General features: G+C 39.7%; 1 protein-coding gene across 1 annotated transcript in view; it reads left to right on the plus strand.

The window, feature by feature from the left end:
- The window catches only part of BMPER (BMP binding endothelial regulator), a 229,496-nt gene that overhangs the window by 203,624 nt on the left and 4,935 nt on the right, over positions 1–20,937 (plus strand). The window contains exon 14 of the mRNA XM_018571321.1: positions 9,372–9,502. Coding sequence (XP_018426823.1) covers positions 9,372–9,502 — 131 coding nt within the window. The remainder of the gene's footprint in view (positions 1–9,371; positions 9,503–20,937) is intronic.

Raw genomic sequence — 20,937 nt, forward strand, 5'->3', positions numbered from 1 at the left:
GCTAAGTGGGTGGTCTTGTAGAAATTTCTAATGGATCTTGCCTGCACTGTCCTCTCAGTGGAAGTATACAATGTTCATAGCTCATTTTTATTTTATTTTAGTGTAATCACCAATACCTCCTGTTTTTAGTCTCAAGTAAAAGGATGCTGTAATTATTTTCCTTATAACCTAAAAAGGAAATGAAAGCTTAAAAAAATGGAACTGCTGGTGCTTAAATATTAAACGTAGTATACTTTATTTGGAAGCATGTTTTCTTCTAATTTTAGTGCACCACTGAGGATCCAACCCAGCAAACTCAAGAAAATACAGTGGGCACTACATATTCACATAATACACAAACAAGCATAGCATTGCTTATGATGGCCTGTTTAGGCATCTGTCATCAAAAAAGCTCAATCAAAGCTAATTGTTGATTATTTTTCTTAGCTTGCCATGTAGCTTCACTGTGTACATTCTGTTAGAACATGTACATACAGAAGTTTTACACTGAATTTTGGGTAAGCATAGGGATGTCTCAGGAGGATAGTAAGCTTCAGGCTCTATCACACCTATGCACATATGTATATGTAGCTTATAGATCTTCAAGGGGGTGCTAAAGCCCTATATGGAGACTACCTTGAAGGCTAAGTGTACTTTTCTGACCATGTTTCATGTTACACCTTTTTTCAGGGTGTAATATGAAACATGGTCACATAGAAACACCCACCCCCCTACTTACCTTACCTTTCTCACTACAGGCTTGTGTTGTTTACTGAATTAGATCCTTTGACAGGATCTGTGAATGGAGAGACTACAAGTCCCGTCCATCACCACGGCAGAGGGACTTGCATTTCTCAAAGGAATGTAAGTGCAGTGACACCACCACAGTTTTCATTCTATCTCCTGTCCATGTTAATGAATGTCTGTATCGAGGTACAGACATGGGTGGCAGGAAGACTCTGCAGGATTGCAGTTGCAATGTTTTACTGGCTCCAATGCCAATAAATAATAATTGCACAATTTCTCTTTTATGAAGAAGTATACATTTATTATTTTTTTCTGAAGTGAAACTTGCCTTTAAAAGTACCAAAATCAGTCAATATTTAAATAATATATCTAGCACACCAAAGTAGCCTTAATAGCATTAATGGCAAAATTTCACAAGGTAAATAGTAGAAAATCAAAGATTTGTTGGACAAGGTTAGCTATTCCACAGGTGGAACAGGCCTTGAGAAAGGGGTCAGCTCTGAAACATCATCCTTCACCTCAAACTTCACAATATTGTCTTATAGATCTATTGTACCTATTATCTGTATGTGTTGCCTATTCCCTGGATATGGACCTCTTGCCTCTTAGTGACTGCATTACCTGCCTGTAATTGACAGTAGCTGCATTATGTATAGTGATGAGATAGAGTCCTGGGATGGCTAACCTGATCAGACATACTGTATGTATGATGTTCTACTAAATATCTTGTAAAAAATACCTTGTGAAATGTTGTTAATATAATCTGTGTATGCTACTTTGGTGTGCTAGCTTTAAGAAGGTATATAGTGGTAAAGCGTTAGACTCTTTAACAAGTTTTTATTGCTGTCTGGATGGTCATTGTCCTCAAGCAGAAAGTGAATGAAGCTCCAAAATATTAGAACAAGAGGTGAGGGGAAATCTTTCAATGGGTACATCTTTTTCTATAACAATTGTGTACAAGTAGAATTCCCATTATTTTAGCAAGATTTCCTAAAACGTTCTGTTGTATCTTGGGGAAAGGAAGTGAAGGTAAATCTCTCCAACACAGGCAGCAAAAAAAAAATAGCAGCAGTTCCTTAGACCTTTCTAAAAACAAAACATTTTGCAGATACTTACATTTTATATGCAAGGTAGGGGAGAACCGGGAACCTTTGGCCTGGGTGCAAGCACAACCATCTGTCCCTTTGATGGCAGACACAGTTTTCTGTGGTCTGAAGAAAGTGCAGCACACTTTGGGCTCATTCAGACTGGTGTATGTCCAGACACGCAGCCTCTGTCCCTGCTGGGATTGGGTCATTTTAAGGGTGTACATGCTGTATGGACATGCACGCCCATCTGAATAAGCCCAAAGTGTGATGCAGTGCTGTCATGATGTTTAGGCCTGGTGAGAAGTGGGTTTTGTTGTAAAGGGCATAGATTAATGATACACCTTTTTGCACATACTTGCTGTACATCTTAATAAAGGGATTGTAAGCAATATTGTAGATGGTACTAGATGGAACCAGATGGTACTGATAGCAGACCTCAGCCAAGATTTAGATGGGTGGAACACACTCCCAAATGTCACACTATCTCAACACTATTCCTCCTTATTTTGCGAACCCATTCCCTATGCTTGACATCAACTCCAGTTAACACACTCCATACTAATGGAAGCGTAATGCACTACCCCTTTTCTTACGGCTGGCTCCAGCCACTTTCAGAGAGATCAGCGTCCCTGGTTGCTAACCAGGGACACTGATCACATGTCAGCTCCGATGTTAAAAAAAAATTACATATATATATAACACATTCTTATAGGTATTTAGTGAGCAGGTCACACAAAACTGGTCCATGAGAATTAATTTATTTCTTCAAAGTAACTGTTTATGGAATAAACCTTGCCAGTACCTGAAACATTCACTAGAGGGAACCAGTTACCGATATTTCATGGATCCACATTCTCAGGTGTGACATATTTACCATGGCTTTTCATTTTTCTTTAGTGTTCTTTTCTTATTGTAATGTTATAGACTGCTTCTCGCAGGTCATTAAACAGCTATAATGCATGCTACCCCATATCAATGAAGACTGATGTTACTGTATAATAAATAATAGTGCCCCTGACGCTGGATTGGAAGTTGCTGTGGTGAGGTGACACTGTTCTGCTATGTCATAATTATGTTATAGTTATCTTTGCATTAAAGTTTCTCTGGCTATTTTTGCACAGACAAACATAAAACTACCAAACTAGGCTGCAATTAGTAGCTGCAATTTTACTTGTAATTTGAGATAATATGACTACTGTGTTCAGAACATTATAATCACTACACTACATTACCTCATTATTATCACTATGCTGGAATCTAATGGAATCTTTATGTTCTTAAGTTAAAGAAATGCACATAAAAATCATGTATTTAAATGCAGTGTTTTCTTTATTATACATGATTTTTTTTAATTCACTCACAATGTGCCTTTGAACTTGCTATTTCATAGCCCTCTCCTTCTGTGGGAGTGTATAATAACTTTCTGTGCTGATCCAGCTCCCCCACCCCTTCCCTCACCTCCTTATATAAGCTTTTATGTAGCTGCTGGGGGAAGAGCAAAAGGAAATACAATAGAGTGCCACTTGAGTCTGCTGGTACTGGTGACATCACATCCAAGATGGGGGGTGCCAACCAGTAGTCTCAGAGGTTTTGGATGTATACACAAGTAGGCTACAGGTAAGTATCATGCCTATAATAAATGCACATACAATCTTATGGGCATATTTTTGTTTAAATGTATGGTCCGGCAAAAGGGTCTCATTAAGAAGAGTTTCCCACAGCACTCAGGGATCAGAAGAGCAAGGAATATACCCTTCATTTGACAATCCCTATTAGTTCTCAAATAGGCCAGAATTTATTTTTAATGAGGTTTGTGACGTGTTCACTGAAAATCCCCACACATTAAACCAAAGCTCATTCGCCCATCACATAAGTGCATTCCAGTTTATCAACTACCTTGTAGTTTATACAAACTTCTCACATACCTTACAAAATTTGTGGGATTATACTATGGTCAGGGCTTTTCAAAGATATGTACAAATAATATAGCTACTAGCTTACCTGGAAGAATGAGGTGGACACTTTCATGTAATGAAATGACAGCTGGCTCCACAAGCTGCCTATCACAGCAATTGAGTTCTGTCCTCTGCCTGGTAGGACATTTTGCTATGAGTTTAGAACACTTTTTCAGTAGAGAAATGAAATAGTTTGAGAAAAGTCAAGTTACCAACCTGGCTTGGCTGCCTGACAAGACTGTGTAAAGGTGGCCATACACCTTACAACCATGGTTCAATTTCTTTTGTCCCGACATCGCACCCTCGTTCAATTTTTGTTCAAAAAGCCCATCATGCACAGACCAATGCAGATTTCAATTATCGTTCGTCAACAATACTAACTGACCGAATTTTGTTGATTAACAGAACAGATTTTCGTTTGCGTAGTGTTCATCCTACAATGTTTGTTGTACGAAAATGCCACTAATCAATCGATTTTCGTTAGATTAGAAAAAAGTTTTCTAGCCTGCCTGATAGATGAAATTCGGCCAGTTGTACGGTAATTGCGATCGTGCACTTCCCATCAACTGGCCCATTATTGGACGACACCGCGGACGAAAACCAAATGGTAATTGTAAGGTGTATGGGCGCCTCAAGGCTCCATTCACACAGGAGCGGTTGTTCGTTTGGCAGAATACGCGCAGAACCGCTCTAAACATAAAACAAAATGCACTTTATTGTACATTGTTCAGACTTTTGCGGCTTGCAAAAAAGTACACGCACGATTTTTTGGCAGATTCCGCAAGTTTGTAGCTACAATAATAGCTGCAAATGAGCAGAATCCTTGCAGATTAAAGATGTTAGCGTTTTCGTGCCTCGGGGTAAATGCAAACGATATATGTGAATGGAGCCTAAATCTCAGGACTGCTAAAGTAGTTCCCACATATGTACTTACTGTGTATTTAAAGTGTAACCATAGGCAAAATCAGGAAAACATGACATCTATGACACAGTCTGTCATTAGCATTAAAACAGCACTGTTTGTTATGCAGAGTCTTCCTTGTAGCATAGTTGTATTACTTCCGAGTATATAAATTGATGGGAATTGATCAAAACTGGAGCAGGCAAAATCTGGAGCAGCTGTTCATGGCAACCAATCAGCTTCTCTCTTCCATTTTCAAATCTTAAGTGAACAAACTGAAAAGAGAAGCTGATTGGTTGCTCCAGGTTTTGTCTACTCCAGTTTTGATAAATTCCCCTTATTATGTTTCCACTAACTGTAACTGGTCAAGCCATCCAAAAAAAGGGGCAGTTGCGTTTTCAAGACGGTCCAGTCTCAGCTGTTAAATGCCTAGAGCAGCTGTCAATCAACCAACAGGATGTATTGATTGGATAAAAGCGCAGGAAGAATACCATCTTGCAGAAAATGAAGCAGCTAGTAACTTTATTAAAAAGGCCGCCCAGGGAGAGAGTGCAAAAACTTGTGGGATCATGGTAGCATTTTAGTTTGCAGTGTTTGCCTTGAGTTTTAGTTTAAAAATGATGTTCCTCTGTATTACATTATGGGACAATTGTTATAACTGTTTTTCTTCATTTAATAGCTAGAATGTGACATACGTGAATAGCTTTTTTAATATATGACATGTTATTTCTCCAAGATAATCCCAGGTGTTCTATACAAATGTACATATACTATAGATATTCTGGTAATGTTAAATTGGTTATAATTACATAGAATTACTTTATTTAGATAATTGCTGATATTTCTGCTATTCATGACCTACTGGGATCACATCCGTAGCAACATATTGTTATTACATGAATTATAGTATCACATGGATTTCTCTTAAGCAACCAGGCCTGCAATGAGTGTAATACTACTGACATTTACAGATTGCTGTAAATTGATTTCAAATGGCCAATAATGTCCTTGGGGTTTTCATTCAGCAACAGCTGGCTGTCATTGTGAAATGAGTGAGTCTGAGAACAAGTTGTGAATCTAAGAGGGTTATTCACTCAGCTGCTGAGGGCAGCTGAGTGAATAACCGAGCCGAAGTGAACTGAGCCGAACAGCGTTCGGCTATTCACTTCGGTTCTGTATGGCTGATTTCAGTCGGACATCGGAAATCGGCTGCCTTCCACTGGCTTTGGTCAGCCAAACATGCTGTGCATGTTCGGCTGAGCCAAAGTGCAAAAGCCGTTCAATTCAGCCAATCCAACATCTGGATCGGCTGAGCCGAAGCTCTGGCAGTTCACTCGCTCCCGTTCGCCCCATTCTCATAGCGGGCGAACGGCAGTGAGTGAATACCAAATGCCCCCGAGTGGCATTCGGCTTGGCTATTCTGCTAGCTACCTCCAAGGTAGTGAGCAGAATAGAAAAATAAACAAAAGAAAAAAAATGTAAAAAAATGATTTAAATAAATGTAAAAAAAGAAAAAGTGAAACAGTTAAGAAAATAATAAAAAAATGTAAAGAAAAGAGAAAAAACAAAACAGTGTGGGGTCCCCCTCCAAAACCATAACAGACCCTTTAGATCTGGTAGGAATTTTAAGGAGAAACCTCAGCCCCAAAAATGGGGAAAAAAATGTGGGTTCCCCCTAAAATTCCTAACAAGACCCTTGATCCGAGCACAGGCCTGGCAGGGCAGGAAAGGGGGGGGGGGCAAGTGAGCCATACCAGGCCACATGCCCTTGGCACTGGGAGGGTTCTTTTGCAGGGTCCTCACTGGAAAAACACCTTTTCCAGTGCCGATGGGGACAAGGGCATCTTCCCCACACACCCTGGGGCGTTGGTTATGGAGGTCTGCGAGCAGGGGGCTTATTTGCATTGGGGTACCCCTTTAATAAAGGCGCTACAAGATGCAGCCCCCCCTTGTGAATGAGTAAGGGATACTTGTGCCCCTACCCATTCACTAAAGGGTTAAATAAAATAGAAATAAAAAGGCCAGACCTTTTGAAGAAATCCTTTAATTGAAAAAAAAGTCCTTTATTGTAAAAAAAATCCCAAAAATTGATCCCACGACGTAATTCTAAGTACGTCCAGCATTGTCAACGACGACGACTCATCAAAATAAAAAAATACCCGATCGCACGCGATGAACTCCCACCGCAGAATGAAGAATCTGACAGATGACGGCAAAATATAAACAATTGGGCGGAGCTAGGGGTAAAATCACCACTATCTCCGCCCAACTGTTTACATTTGGCCGTCACCTACAAGAGTCTTTTTGCAGGTCAAGGACAAATAACAACAACTGGGCGGAGCCGGCCGTGACGTCATGGTATGCTCCACCCAGTTGCTGTCATTTAATGACAGCCCAGTGTCCTCAAATAACCTGTCATTGAAGGACAACAAATGTGTGGAGCCAGTTGTGACATCACAGCCGGTCTCACCCAGTTGTCATGTAATGACAGTCCATTGTCCTTTGAGGAAGCTGGGCTGTCATTGAATGCAGCCGTGGCAGCAAGTTAGAGACTTGCTGTTGTAGTTGTTGTAGTACGATTCGGTGACATGAGAAATGTCTTGCCAATGAGAAAACAGTTGTGACACATTCTGCTACATTTGATCCGCATATACTCTCAAAGTATTAGTAAAGGCTGGGCGTTTTTTACTATATTGCATTCCCTGCATTAAGTAAAAAAAAACAGCAAGTACCTTTTTTCTCCCCCCCCCCCCATTCTGCCGTCAGTCAAACTGTTGGGCGGAGAGGAGGGGCGTGGCCTGCCACAGGGCTGTGTGTGTCTATAGACTGTGGGCAGGCTGGTAAAACACACATGCACGGGTGCCTCCACTGCAGCTGCTTAGCTGATGAAGGCACCCATGCGGGGGCAGAGAGGAAGAGCAATGCTGGGACACACTAGAAAACAAGGAAGTTAAGAGTTTAAAAAAAAAAAAGTTCTGCATAAATGCAGTCTCTCATTGATAAAAATAAGAAAACAAAACTAAAGTTTTAATATCACTTTAAGTCAGAACTTATACATTATATATAAATTAACATTATGTGCTTAAACACAATATAGTGATTAAACGTTAATGTCATATTTTTGTAGATTGCCATGTGATACAGTCATTCTGAAATTATATTGAAGGGGTCTATCATGACCACCAAAAGTTTTGTTGTCCAGTGTAATTGGTTGATTAAGGTCCACCTGTATTCAAAGTGCCACATGATCTGTCACATGATATCAGCATAAATACACCTGAAAGGTCCCTGAGTCTGCAACACGACTTAGCAAGCAACATGAAGACCAAGGAACTCTCTTGTTTCTTTATCTTATACTATTGCCAAAGGATTTGTAACTCTATTCATCCACGTATGAGATTCAGATACTCCTATCAGATAGTACTAGCAGATCTTCATGCTTAACTGCAGCAGCATAGCTCAGTCAAGGACATACCAACAGCCTGCTGATTGGACTAGGAAGGAGCAGCAGAACACCAGTTAGTCAATACTTACTTTCCTCTGTCCTCCTGTCAGCATGGTCACTGTCACCATATGTGCATTTCACAGAATCAAAATGGCTCTCAGTGCCGGCCCTTATCCAATCTGTTTAAGTGCTGCTGTACATTATAGGAGGCTGATATTAAGACACATTCAGTTGCATTTAAAATAGAGCTAGAGTTCTCCTATGATGCAAGATTAATATCAAATTGTATTATCTAACAGTTAGCTTGGCCTGCACTAAAGCAGGTGGTGGCTGCAATAGATTCTTTTTTTCAAGCTCCTTTTCCTTTATTTTTCCTTGGTTATTCTGCCAGTAACACACTTCCATACCTAGGGTGACAACACACACTAACCTTTCTGTTCCAGGACAACAAAAACAAGATTGGCATATGGTGCCCCTCCACTCTCCTATTGTCTGTAACATGAGACATGGAGAGACATGGTTATGTAGTCCGCAGAGTGCAATGTAACAGTCAGCATAGGCAAAGAGCACAGGAAGTTATCAACTCACAACATTTCCAGCAAGACAAAAGGCATCAAATAAGAGAAGCTCATTGTTAAGGTTTATTTACACTTGAATGATTTGTAAAACAAATACATTAGAACATCAATCTGTATTTTTTTTATGTCTGCCCAATGTTTTCAGATGCATTTCAGTTTTAAATCCAGTTTTATTTTTTCTAAATGCCCCCCCCCCCCTTCTGGTAAAGCTGATGTGAGTTATTCTGATCAGTAGCAGGTGACTGTCTGTATATGGGACTTTTATCATTGCCATACTCCCTTTGGGCAGATGGTATTTTCTAAGATTGAGATTTTATAAGAGTAAAATGGTCAGTCAGTAGTCATTGTAGTAAATTTAGCTGAGAGAAACCTCTGCTAATCTATACATTCACAGTTCTTCCAGATTATCCTTATATAAGACCAGATGTGTACATCCATTGGAGTGTTGGAGATGCACTTTTGCAGTCTTTCAAACTGACAGATACCTGACTCTTGATCATTGTGTTTTATCAAACACTGCGTGGTATGAAACTTAAAGCGTCTAACTCTGACAAGCGCTGTTGTCCATTTGCACTCATCTTTACACAATTGACAAGGATTCTGCCTCTGCTTTTAAAAAATGTAGTTATTATAATAGATAAACATGATTTTGATTTTAACTTCTCTTTGTCTTTTTAGATCATGTGTGACAGATATGTGCGAATGCCCAGTTCATAAAAACTGCTACTGTGAATCATTAATAGCTTATGCCAGAGCATGTCTAAGAGAAGGAGTGAACATTCACTGGAAACCAGAAAACAGCTGTGCGGGTATGTAAATCACCAATGAACAATCACTTACTAATATGCAGATATCACTATGCTTCCACCCTAATGCAATTATACAGTCTTGTGAAATGTGGAATGTATTACAGATGTACTACATACAGTGGTTGTGTTATTCCAACAGCTTATTGATATGGAAAGATTGTCTTAACATGCTATATTAAGACAATAACATGCAGCAACAAGTGTTCTGCATGTTGAGTGCTACTTGATAAGAAATAACAGCTTCAAAGCCAGTTTCTGCAATTCTTCATTATAAAATTCAGGGCCGGAATATGACTTGTTCCTCAGTATTATCAAAATGTCCCCAAGGCAGTTCCTATTTTCCTTACAAAATAAATCAATATACCAGAATGTTTATCTTCGTCATAATCTCCAGATAGTAGAATTGTTTCTTTTTATACGAGGAACAAAATGTCACTAGCACACCAGACAATGTTGTCGAGTGTTCGTACTTTATTTACCCATGTTGTCACATTGAAGTGACTTCAACGACGCATGTTCTACATTTGATGCCTGCGGTGCCATCCACAGTCACTTCAGCAACCACCTTCAGGGGTTCTGCGGTAAGGGGTGCGACAGGACATCCTAAGGACCTTGTTGCTTCTTTTAAAAACACATACTTTAAAGAAATTTTGAATTTCAACAGGAATACAAAATCTCCTTCTTTTTCTGCATGATGTAGGCTGTCAACATACAAATTAAAAAGAGGGACACCTGCCAGCACAATGTATTTTGGCAATAAGCACATCCCTACCATGCTCCCAGTTATGTGGACCATTAAGAATGTATATGTCAAAAATGATTGGTTGAACCCAGAATTTTGGTTTGCCGCCATTATTTTTCCTTTATACTGGGTGTTTGAAATAGAAAACAAGAGAATTAAAAGAAAGGGTGGAGGTTTTAGTGCAGAATAACACTTATGGTAGTTAAACAGTACATTTTCAGAGAGATCTGTACATCAAACTAAAATGAGGGACAACTGAGAAGGAAAGAGGAACAGAGGGATTTTGATCCAAAGGAGGCACATTACCTCCAAATGAGGGACAGTAGTAAGGTACAGTTTGTGTCGAATCCATAGGTGTTCATCTGTACTTAGACTTAAAAAAAACAGCTGCTTTCAGAGGTGCTTTGCCATGAGCTACTTTGTGCTAAGTAAGTCCAATCATCTTTGAGAATTGGAATCAACTGGAGTTTTTTGTTTTTTAAGTTTGAGAAAATCCAAACTGTTGGGGTATTTGAGTGTGAAGAGCCTGGGCAAGGGTTTTCATCCTTATTGTGAGAAAAGTTCCTAAACAAAGGGATCACAAACAACAGAGACTGCTAATATTTTCTGGATACACACCATTGATACTTGCACTGATACCTGTTTTTTTATCTTTATAAACTGCTTAAAGTGACTCTGTCACCTAACGGTGCCTGCACATATACTTGCAGCAGTTTTAAAGAGGAACTAAACTCTGTAAGCTGTGCCCAAAAAAAGTCAGCCTGAAGGCAAAGGACTAGTCACTCATATTGCCTGTGGTTTCCCAGCAGCGGTTCTTCCCCTGTTACTGACTTACGATGCTTTGTTCGACACTGTGTCCATGTGTGGGGCGGCCATCTTGGTAGAGGCAATGTTTTGCCTCTTTATGTCAGAGTCTCCAGCCAGGAGAACAGTGAGCAGCAGTGGCATCACCAGATCTCACTCCACATCTTCTGAGACTAGTAGCCAGATAATACCCTGCGGCTATACAGATGTTAGGGATTTTGCACAGGAGTGCATGCTTTTTTCAGGAGAAAGTCAAGACAAAGAGTAATCCTTTTCTGGGTACTGCATAGGCACAATTAAAATTTGTATAGGTTCTAACAGTTCTTCACTTTTTGAGTTTAAGTTCACTTTAAGCCTCCTTCTCTGCCTAAAAATTGTCCACACCCACTCGTGCCTCACATATTTTGTAGGCATATATTAGTAATAACAGCCAGTGAAATGTTTCCCTACAGTTATCAGTGGCTATGAACTGTTTGTTTTAATGCATTTTCAAAGCATCTGTGGCTGTGAAAGTTGCACACTAATCACCTTGTCTGTGGCTTACTAAATGGCTACTAATATTTAGGAGCATAAAGTAAAAACCAGAAAAAACATGTACCGTATTTGCCGGCGTATAAGACAACTTTTTATACTTAAAAACATCCCCCGAAAATCGGGGGTCGTCTTATACGCTGGGTCCCTAATTTTTCAGCCCGCTGGATGTGCGGTAATACTGTATGTACCGTAGCTTCGGCTATATACAGTATACTGTGCTGAGCCAATCACGGCGAGCGAGGTACATAACCTCTGCCAATCCGAGCAGGCTTTGTATTCATTAATAGAATACATCGCTCACCGTGATTGGCTCAGCGGGGTATACTGTATGTAGCCGAAGCTACATACAGTATACCGCGTACATCGCTTTCCGTGATTGGCTCAGCGCGGTATACTGTAGCCGAAGCTTCCGTACATACAGTATTACCGCACATCCAGCGGGACAAACAAGTCAAATGGTGAAGCTCCTTCCTGGGGTGGCCACATACAACTCTATGAGGGTTCAGTGTGTAGCATTGCAGAGGATTCTATCTGAAGTCATCACTACACAATATATTACTCTGGTATTACCGCACATCCAGCGGGCTGACAGATTAGTGGGTGTATTTAAACAAAATGGCCCTTGTTGATGTTTTTAAATGGTGTTGCCTTGGAAGTGGTGTAGTCTTATACGACGAGTATAGCCCAAAACCTATGTTTTAACTGAAAAATTAGGGGGTCGTCTTATACGCCCAGTCGCCTTATACGCCGGCAAATATGGTAGATTGTTTAAATCCGCTATGGATTTAGGGTTCTGAGATACTAAAAAACTTTTTTTTTTTAAAGCTGGATGGACATGTTATTTATTTAACTTGAATTACTATGATTATGACCATGTTTTATAATGTTTTTTTTTTTTACTTCCTCTTCAAGTTTTCACCTACATTTTATGGTTCTCTGTATAGTTTCCACTCTGCCTGAATATAGCCAAATCCAAGAAATGTGTGATTGCTGATTCGCTTATTAATAGCTGTGTTATATGATTTGTGTAAAAAAATTGTCTATTGTAGAACAGACATACATTATGCACTAGTGTATTTTACATTGAACCTGATGCATTCTTTTCAGTACAATTGGTCACATAAATAAATCTATTTAATTAATATGCAGGGCAGTAGAAAATAACTGCAATATCAAATTGTGTCAGAAAGATTCTGGTTCTTGGCCAAACCCCCTTCGCTGCTATGTTCAATAAAGTCATAACAATAATACAAATACTTTGAAACAAAAAATAACATTATTTCTACATTTATGTATTATATAATTATCATTCTGGAGCACAATTCAATCATATAGGACAAAGACATAATGCATTTCAATACATATTTTACTAATATAGAGTTATTGAAGGATGAAAAACAGAAATAACACAGACATTTAATGTGAAAAGCAATTGCTTTTCTTACTACTTTCCACCTGAGGCTTGAGGGTGTTTTAAAATTGGTTGTGCATTCATTTTAAAGACCTATTCAGATAAAAGATAGCAGCTGATTCAATTGAATCTCAAGCTATTTGAACATTACTGTATACTCTGAGGGTTCTTAAATTAAGACCAAAGGATCCGTAATCTTATAGAACTAGTAAAATGATAAAGTCTCTAAAAGGCACCAGATTGGCACTGAAGAGACCTCATATCAGCCGCGGGAGTCGACAGTTTAATTTGTTCATATCTGAGTTCCTATTGCCAATATTGCTAAACCCTAAAAGCAAGCTTGTGAGCGGTTCTTAACTTCAGGAGGCCCTATGCCCAATAAGCTGACATCTCTGGATCCCTGCTTAAATATCCAGTTTGCCTTGGAGTCCCTTAAATTCTTGTGCTCTATAATGTAAATGGCACAATTTCCATGGTAGGGCTCTGTATGCCTCCTTTACCCCTGTGCTTTCCTATTGTTCAGTAAAGTTGGCCATATTCTTGAATGGCCAATAGAAATAGGAGAAGGTGGGTCAGAGCTTGATCATGACATTTGTGGTTGATCTTTGCATAATAGAGCTCCCAGGTTTTTTAGGACATTCTGAAGATAACCTAAGAAGCAGTCACATGGAGGTATCTGAGGTTACCTTGGAAGGGGAAAAACCCCAACAAATTGCCTTTAATTTATCTATAGTATACATGTTTCTTTTTTTTTTTGCTAAAAAATACAGGTGGTATAAGATATACTACCTGAGTAGATAATGTATCCAACTTTTATCCATATTATTAATTTTGTTTATGTGAATGCAGCATCATTAGTATGTCTCTGGAAAAATTAAGTAAAGCGGTTCAAAAGGAATCCTTTATTTATCCACAAGAAGTACCTTCAGGACACCATAAACCCGCATTATCATTCTGTTTGAAATTGAAAATTATATCTCCCTGGAGGATTTGTATAAATGTCTCCATGAAACAACATTTTTTTTGTAAAGGTTGGATTGTTAGTAAGCATTTATATAAATTAATTGCCTTACAGTAGCTTGCCAAAATATCATTTATTACAACAATTCAACAACAGTTTTGTGCCAGCATGATAAATCACACTTGGCAGTATGAACAAATACAAGTAATAAACAGCAGTGCCTTCTGACCTATCTCTTTACAATTGTAGCTTTGTCTTCGCTCACAAAAAGCTTGAAGCAAAGCCCATTTACACTGTTGGATTCTGGAATACAATTCAGTCATATAGCACAAAGTTATCATGCAAACCAATCAATAGTTTTTAACAGCGTTATAGAAGGATATTTTATGAAAAAAAAGACATAACTTACAGGAATGATTTAATGTAAAAAGGCACATGCAAATGCATGTCTCTAGCTTACCCATACTAACAGTGCCTGTTATCTCTGTGCTGCAATGCGTTTTTCTAAATTCAACATGTTTGTATTTGTTTATATGCATTGGGAGGCCCATATCAAAATGCATCTCATGTGTACTTTTAAGTGTTTTGATGTATTGGCAACAGATATTAAAAAACCTTGGCCAATGGCTGTTAACTCTCCACAACAAATCAAAAACCCATTGGAAACTTGCATTGATGTGTGTCAATAATGAATGTCAACACAAAAACACAATGCTTGTTAACGCACAGGCATAGTCTAAGGGCCCATCTAAGTAATATGTGTAGTAATTTACATTGGATCATACATTATGTATTGCTTTTATTCGCTAATTGTAATATTAATTGTGTTCAATGTTTCCTACACATGTATTTGTGTTGCTTCTTTTATTTTTTATACCAGTGTGTCATTTAGGGCAGACTGTAGTACCAGGACGTTGTGTCCATCACAAAGTAATGGTCAGCAATAAAGTGGAAATGTACAGACTGGTGCTTAGGCAGCATTGATAATACAAGAGTATTATCAGTGCTTCTTTCTTGCTCTTGATATATCTGTCTGCCATAACTGAAGAATGTAAAGCATTCGGTTTATATATATATTTTTTTTTTTATTATTTATTTAATCAAAAAGTAATGCCTCCATGTCTATAATTTGAGATTTATTAGAGTGACTATGAATGTTCATGTTATAGGTGTGTCCTTACCCCACTAAACCAGCTAAAACAACGAGCTGTAATTAAAGAGGGTTGTGCGCCTAAGGAAATCCATAATCAGCTAAAGAATGTTTATGGGTGGCATTGTGAGGAGGGGTGTTCCCCTACACATATTTTTTGGGATTGCCCAAAAGTCAGACCTTTTTGGTCTCATGTTGCAGCCTTCATTCAGGAGATTACGGGGATTATGTTATCTTTGACCCCCTCGGTTTTTCTCCTTCACCTGACCCCACTATCACAGAAGCAATATAAACATTCCTTGCTAATTCATCTTATAAATGTGGCAAGGGCGTGTATACCTGCTTTGTGGAAGCAGGCTCGACCACCTTCTGTGGGAACGGTGGGTAGAAGAGATGGAAGACCTTACTTCTTCGCTGCATGGGTCTCAAGGCAATTTTGTGGCTATTTAGGAAGCTTGGTTCCAATTTAAGGATTCCCATGAGTTCTCTCAAGTATGTCAGGATTAAGTCTCAGATCTTGATCAGACTACTGTTTGGTTTTCTCTGGCCAGAGCCGGGGACGCTCAGATGATTCCCATGCCTGTGGTTCTGGGGCATCCTGAGGAAGGAGATCTGCTTGTTCTGGTGTGTTTCTTTGTCTACTCTTTGTCTATTTTTTGTTTTGTCCAGCTGTGTACTTTCTTTCTGTTATTTGATCTTTCTTGAGTTTTAGGTGATTAGAGGCGTCCACTTGGTCTTGTGGATGGTCACCTATGGTTTGTTTGGTTTCTGTGTTATCTCTTCTGATTTAAACTTATAAAATGCTTTGAGGGTTTGGGTGGGATCATATTGTTAGACCTGGAAGGAGAATGGGTGGCTGTTGTGTTCTGTTTTATCTGTTGTGTTGGGTTTTCCACTGTATGTTCTGTGGGTCTGTTTCTATTGTATTATGTGTGGCCTGTGTAGGCCTATATATTTCGGTTTCCTTTCCCCTGCTCTCTTTGCATAGCTAGAGAAGTTGAAAAAAAATGTTTATGGGGACGCTATGGTGGAATTTAATTTTCTCCTTTTTGAAACTTCTTCACCCAACGCGGCATATTGCTAATGTCCACTACAGCGTCCCCATAAACATTCTTTAGCTGAATATGGATTTCCTTTGGTGCGCAACCCTCTTTCACCAGAAATTCAATTATAGCTCATTGTTTTAACTGCAGATCCATGGTTCTAATCACTCAATCTGAAAAAGAAAAGCATACATCAGTGGAGTAGGGACACCTGTATAACATGGTGCATAAGCATTCCCAGTCACTCTAATAGATCTCAAATTACAGACATGGAGGCATTACTTTGCGATTGACTTATATACACATACACAGAACACTCACCGCTGTCAGAATGCAAGAGTCGGCAGGGGGGACTCCCCCACCCATGTTAAGCATAGATAGTGGAATTAAGAGTTTTTTTCTCATTCAGCCCACGGGGCTGAACAAGAAAAACTGTAAGTATATGGCCAGCCTAGGTCACACTCTTTACCTGGCTTCATATATGGAAAGGTCCTGACCACTATACCCTTAAATTTCTTGTATAATAACATTTGTTGCTTTGTATTTTTTTATATAAAGTACGATGGTTGTGTGCCAGACTCTTTCTTTATAACAGCTGTTGTACAAATGAGAAGTCATTTATTATTTCCCAAAGGTGTGCCATTTGAACCTGATTTATGAGGTGAATCTATGATTACTGCAAACATCCAATCATGTAAAGACAAACTTAAAGGGTATCTATAGGCAAATACTTTTTTTAGATTTGGATTTAGTAAGGAAGTTTAAAACCCCTTCCAGGTAATTTTTCTGTCTGCGTACTACTGGGGGAAAATTAATTTTTACTTCCTGTGCAAACAGAGGGGTAAATCTCCTCAATGGGGATTACATGACGACTTGGGGAGCTGGCCATGCGCCGCCCAGTTGTTTTGATTTGTCCGGGACTTGCTGGAAGACTCAGGCAGGTGCCGGCCAAATGTAAACAGTTGGGGCAGAGCTATCAGGGATGTTACTGCTAGCTCCACCCCAATTGTTTATATTTTTCCCGCATCTGTCAGATTCGTCATACTGCGGCGGGAGTTGGTCACGTCCAGGTGGGTCGCCGGGCGTCGGTTTATTTTTTTAAAATTAATTGTATTTATTATTTTTCTTATTTCACCATCGTGGACAGCGCTGGATGTCGTGATTGACGGTGGATCCATTTTGGGGAGGAGGTTTAATAAAGGACTTGTCAAAAATCATTTAACTTAACCCTTCAGTGAATGGGTAGAGGTACACATACCCCTTACTCATTCACAAAGGGGGAATTATTTAAAGGGGTACCCTGGTGTGTATAAGCCCCACTACCCGCACCCCCACAACCAACGCCCCAGGGCTTGTGGGGAAGAGGCCCTTGTCCCCATCGGCACAGGGAAAAGGTGCTTTTCCTGGAAAAGCACCCTTCCAGTGCCGAGGACATGTGGCCTGGTATGGCAGAGAGGGGGGGGGCGCTCGGTTGCCCCTCTTTCCTGCCCTGCCAGACCTATGCTCGAATCAAGGGTCTGGTGGGGAATTTTAGGGGGGACCCCACATTTCCCCCCCATTTTTGAGGGTGGGGTTCCTCTTTAGAATTTCTACCAGACCTTAAGGGCCTGGTATGACTTTCGGGGGGAACCTCATGCACTTTTGTTTAACTTGGGGTCCCTCCTAAAATTCCTACCAGAACTAAAGGGCCTGGTATGACTTTTGGGGGGAACCCCACGCAATTTTTCTTTTTTTTTAATAGGGGTCCCTCCTAACATTCTACCACACATGGTATTGTTTGGGAGGGGGACCCCATTTTTTCTTCCTTTTCTTTATTTTTTAAAAATTATTTTCTTAACCTTTTTTTCATTTGTTTAAACTTTTTCTATTCTGCTCACTGCCTCGGAGGTAGCGAGCAGAATAGCCGAGCCGAATCCCACTCTTTGGCATTTGGCTATTCACTCACAGCCGTTTGGCCCCTGCGTGAATAGGGGCGAACGGCAGCAAGGGAACTGCCGGAGCTTTGGCTCAGCCGATCCAGATGTTGGATCGGCTGAGTCGAAGTGTTTCTGCACTTCAGCTGAGCCGAACATGCAGAGCATGTCTGCCTGGCCAAAGGCAGCCGATGTATGGCTGAAATCAGCCGTACTGAGCTGAAGTGAATAGCCGAATGACATTCGGCTCAATTCCCTTTGACTCGGTTATTCACTCGGCTGCCTACGGCAGCTTTGTGAATAACCCCCTATCAATTCCATTTAAAGGTTTACACAGTCATTTCTTTTTGGGGGATTTACAAGTATAAATTAAGCATTAAGAAAGTCCTGTAATATTCTTTGTAATTAAGAGAAACCTCAAAAGATCTAATGTGACACCTTGCAGATTTTCATCTGCTCAGTCCGGCCCTCTGGTTTATTTGAGTTTGACATGCCTGACGTAAGCCCAGTTCTTATACTTTTAAAACATTTTGTGCTGCAATCTGTCATAAGACAGGAACATTTAAGCAAGTGGAAAAGTCAGACTTTTCCCATTTCAACTTGGATGATTTAGCCTGTATCACATGCGATACATTTATTTATTCTCACTCTAGCTGTCCTCCCACAATTGGTTTCCACTTTCCTTGACAGGATTTCTTGCAATCAGAAACCTAAAAACAGATACATGGGGATTAGAATGACTAGGTCAGCTAAGGAGAAAATAATGGAACATAAGTGAGGTAATAAATACATCTGTAGATCGGGTGACTTATAGAAAAGACGCGTGCAACTGGCCGGGTCACTTGAGAGCTATATTGAGCTTTTCTCAAAGCTTTTATGGTTTGTTGTATTTGGCTAGGCAATCCCATTTTTCATTGCTGGAAGGTGTTAATTTTAGTGGAATTGAATAACAGCTTGTGCTTAAGTGTGCCAGTGGTCCCTTTTGCCACCTTTTCTTTTTTTAGCAGGACTAAAAACCTCTTTTCACATCTGCCTGATCACACATACACAGCTAAGCACATCTGTCTTCTTGAAGCCTTTATTTCCTTTTCACCACATCCGACTTTATTCTGACAGCTGAAACACAGCAGCTTGAAGGATCCTCATTACTGTGAAAAAAACCACAACTGGGTGAGGCATAGTTATGATGGATTCAAGATTTCCTTTTATTTCTCTTATTCAAGTTAGCAAACACTTTCAACACATGTGATTCTGCTGGCACAATACAAGCCATCAATGGCAAAATTCTGGTACCAATTTACAGGAATAGGAATTTGCATGTTTGCTACACTGCAGGCTGTGAATCCTGTTAGATCCTCAGTCCTTGTTTATTGCGCACGCTTACCATTTACCTCCGGCACTGGATTGCCTGATTCGGCAGTAAAACATTGCTTTGAGTACATATAAAGAAAGCAGAACACTCTTTTCTTCCAAGTTTTATCCATGGACATTAACTTTAAAAGAGCACTATGTTCAAAGCTCCTTTTGATTTGCATGATTTCATGTGTTTCGCATCAGTGTTAGATGTTTTTCTTTGGCGGATGTTACACTGTAGGTACCATGATGACTCCTGGGCTATTCAGACTCTTAAAGAACAATGCCAGAAAACAAATTAAGCCATTTAAAGAGCTGCTATTGCTATTCGGCAAACACTGTAGCTTGGTTAAAGCAAGAAAGTCCACTCAATTTAGAGTTACCCTTCAATTCATAGTACCCTTCACTTATAGATTGAAAGCTGTCATAGGCAGGGGCCTCTTGACCATCTTGTTTTGAATTATATTGTAACTGTAATGCCTGCACAAACTGTTGGTGCTATATACAGTAAATCCTGCATTATAATAATAATAATAATAATAATAATAATAGTGGTGCCCATTGCTATTTAACAAACACTGCAGCTAAGTCAAAGCCGGAAAATAAATTGAGTTTAAATTAACCTTAGTTCTCTGTAATCCACTATTGCCAAAATACAGAGATCACTTCCTAGTGTCGCTGTCAGTGTAAATGCTGAAAGCTGTGTCATGCAACAAAGTTTCTCTGTGCTTCCTATATAATTATACAGTATGTAAGCTTCAAAGCCAGATTTATTTGTATTTATTTATTAGAGGCATTTATCTAGCTCTAAAAATGTGCGTAGTTCTTTACGTACTGTACATTCAAATCATTCCCTGCCCTCAAGAAGCTTACAATCTGAAGGTCCTATTTCACATGTACAGTATACATACTAGGGCCACTTTAGACAATTTCCAATCAACCTACCAGCATGTGTTTGGGGTGTGGAAGGAAATGGGAGTATTGGGAAGATACCCGTGAAAGCACAGGGAGAACGTGGAAACTTCATTCATATAGTGTCCTGGCCAAGATTCAAACCGAGGACCCCAAAGCTGCAAGGCAAACATGCTAATTCATAAGCCACTGTCCTGTGAGAAATCTGTTTTGGTGGCTGTGAGAAACTAGCATAGGCAAAAATGCAACTAATTATGCAGAGAAATATTACTTTGTGAAATGTGGAAATAATTTCCCGAATTCTCAAGCCAGTTTTGTTTTTATTATGTTTGGCATTATGCCTTACTGTATACAGTTTTCTTAAGCAATTTTTTTTAGTGAATCTGTTGCAAAGGTTCTAGCCTGAAGAGTCTGCCAGTAACAGCACTTCCTGTAGCAGGCTGACAACACTAAACCATTGCCTTGCAATTAGCAGCAGTTTTGCCAGGCTGTCGCGGTCATTTCTTAAGTTGGCCAGTGGGGTACCTATGTAATAGACCTGATGGCAGCCCAGTGGCCAATTGAAGGAGCACACATGGCACACTGGCAACTCTGCTGCTAATTGAGAGGCAG

The sequence above is a fragment of the Nanorana parkeri genome, unplaced genomic scaffold, assembly GCF_000935625.1.
Source record: "Nanorana parkeri isolate BGI_ZX_2015 unplaced genomic scaffold, ASM93562v1 scaffold41, whole genome shotgun sequence".
NCBI classification, from domain to species: Eukaryota; Metazoa; Chordata; class Amphibia; order Anura; family Dicroglossidae; genus Nanorana; species Nanorana parkeri.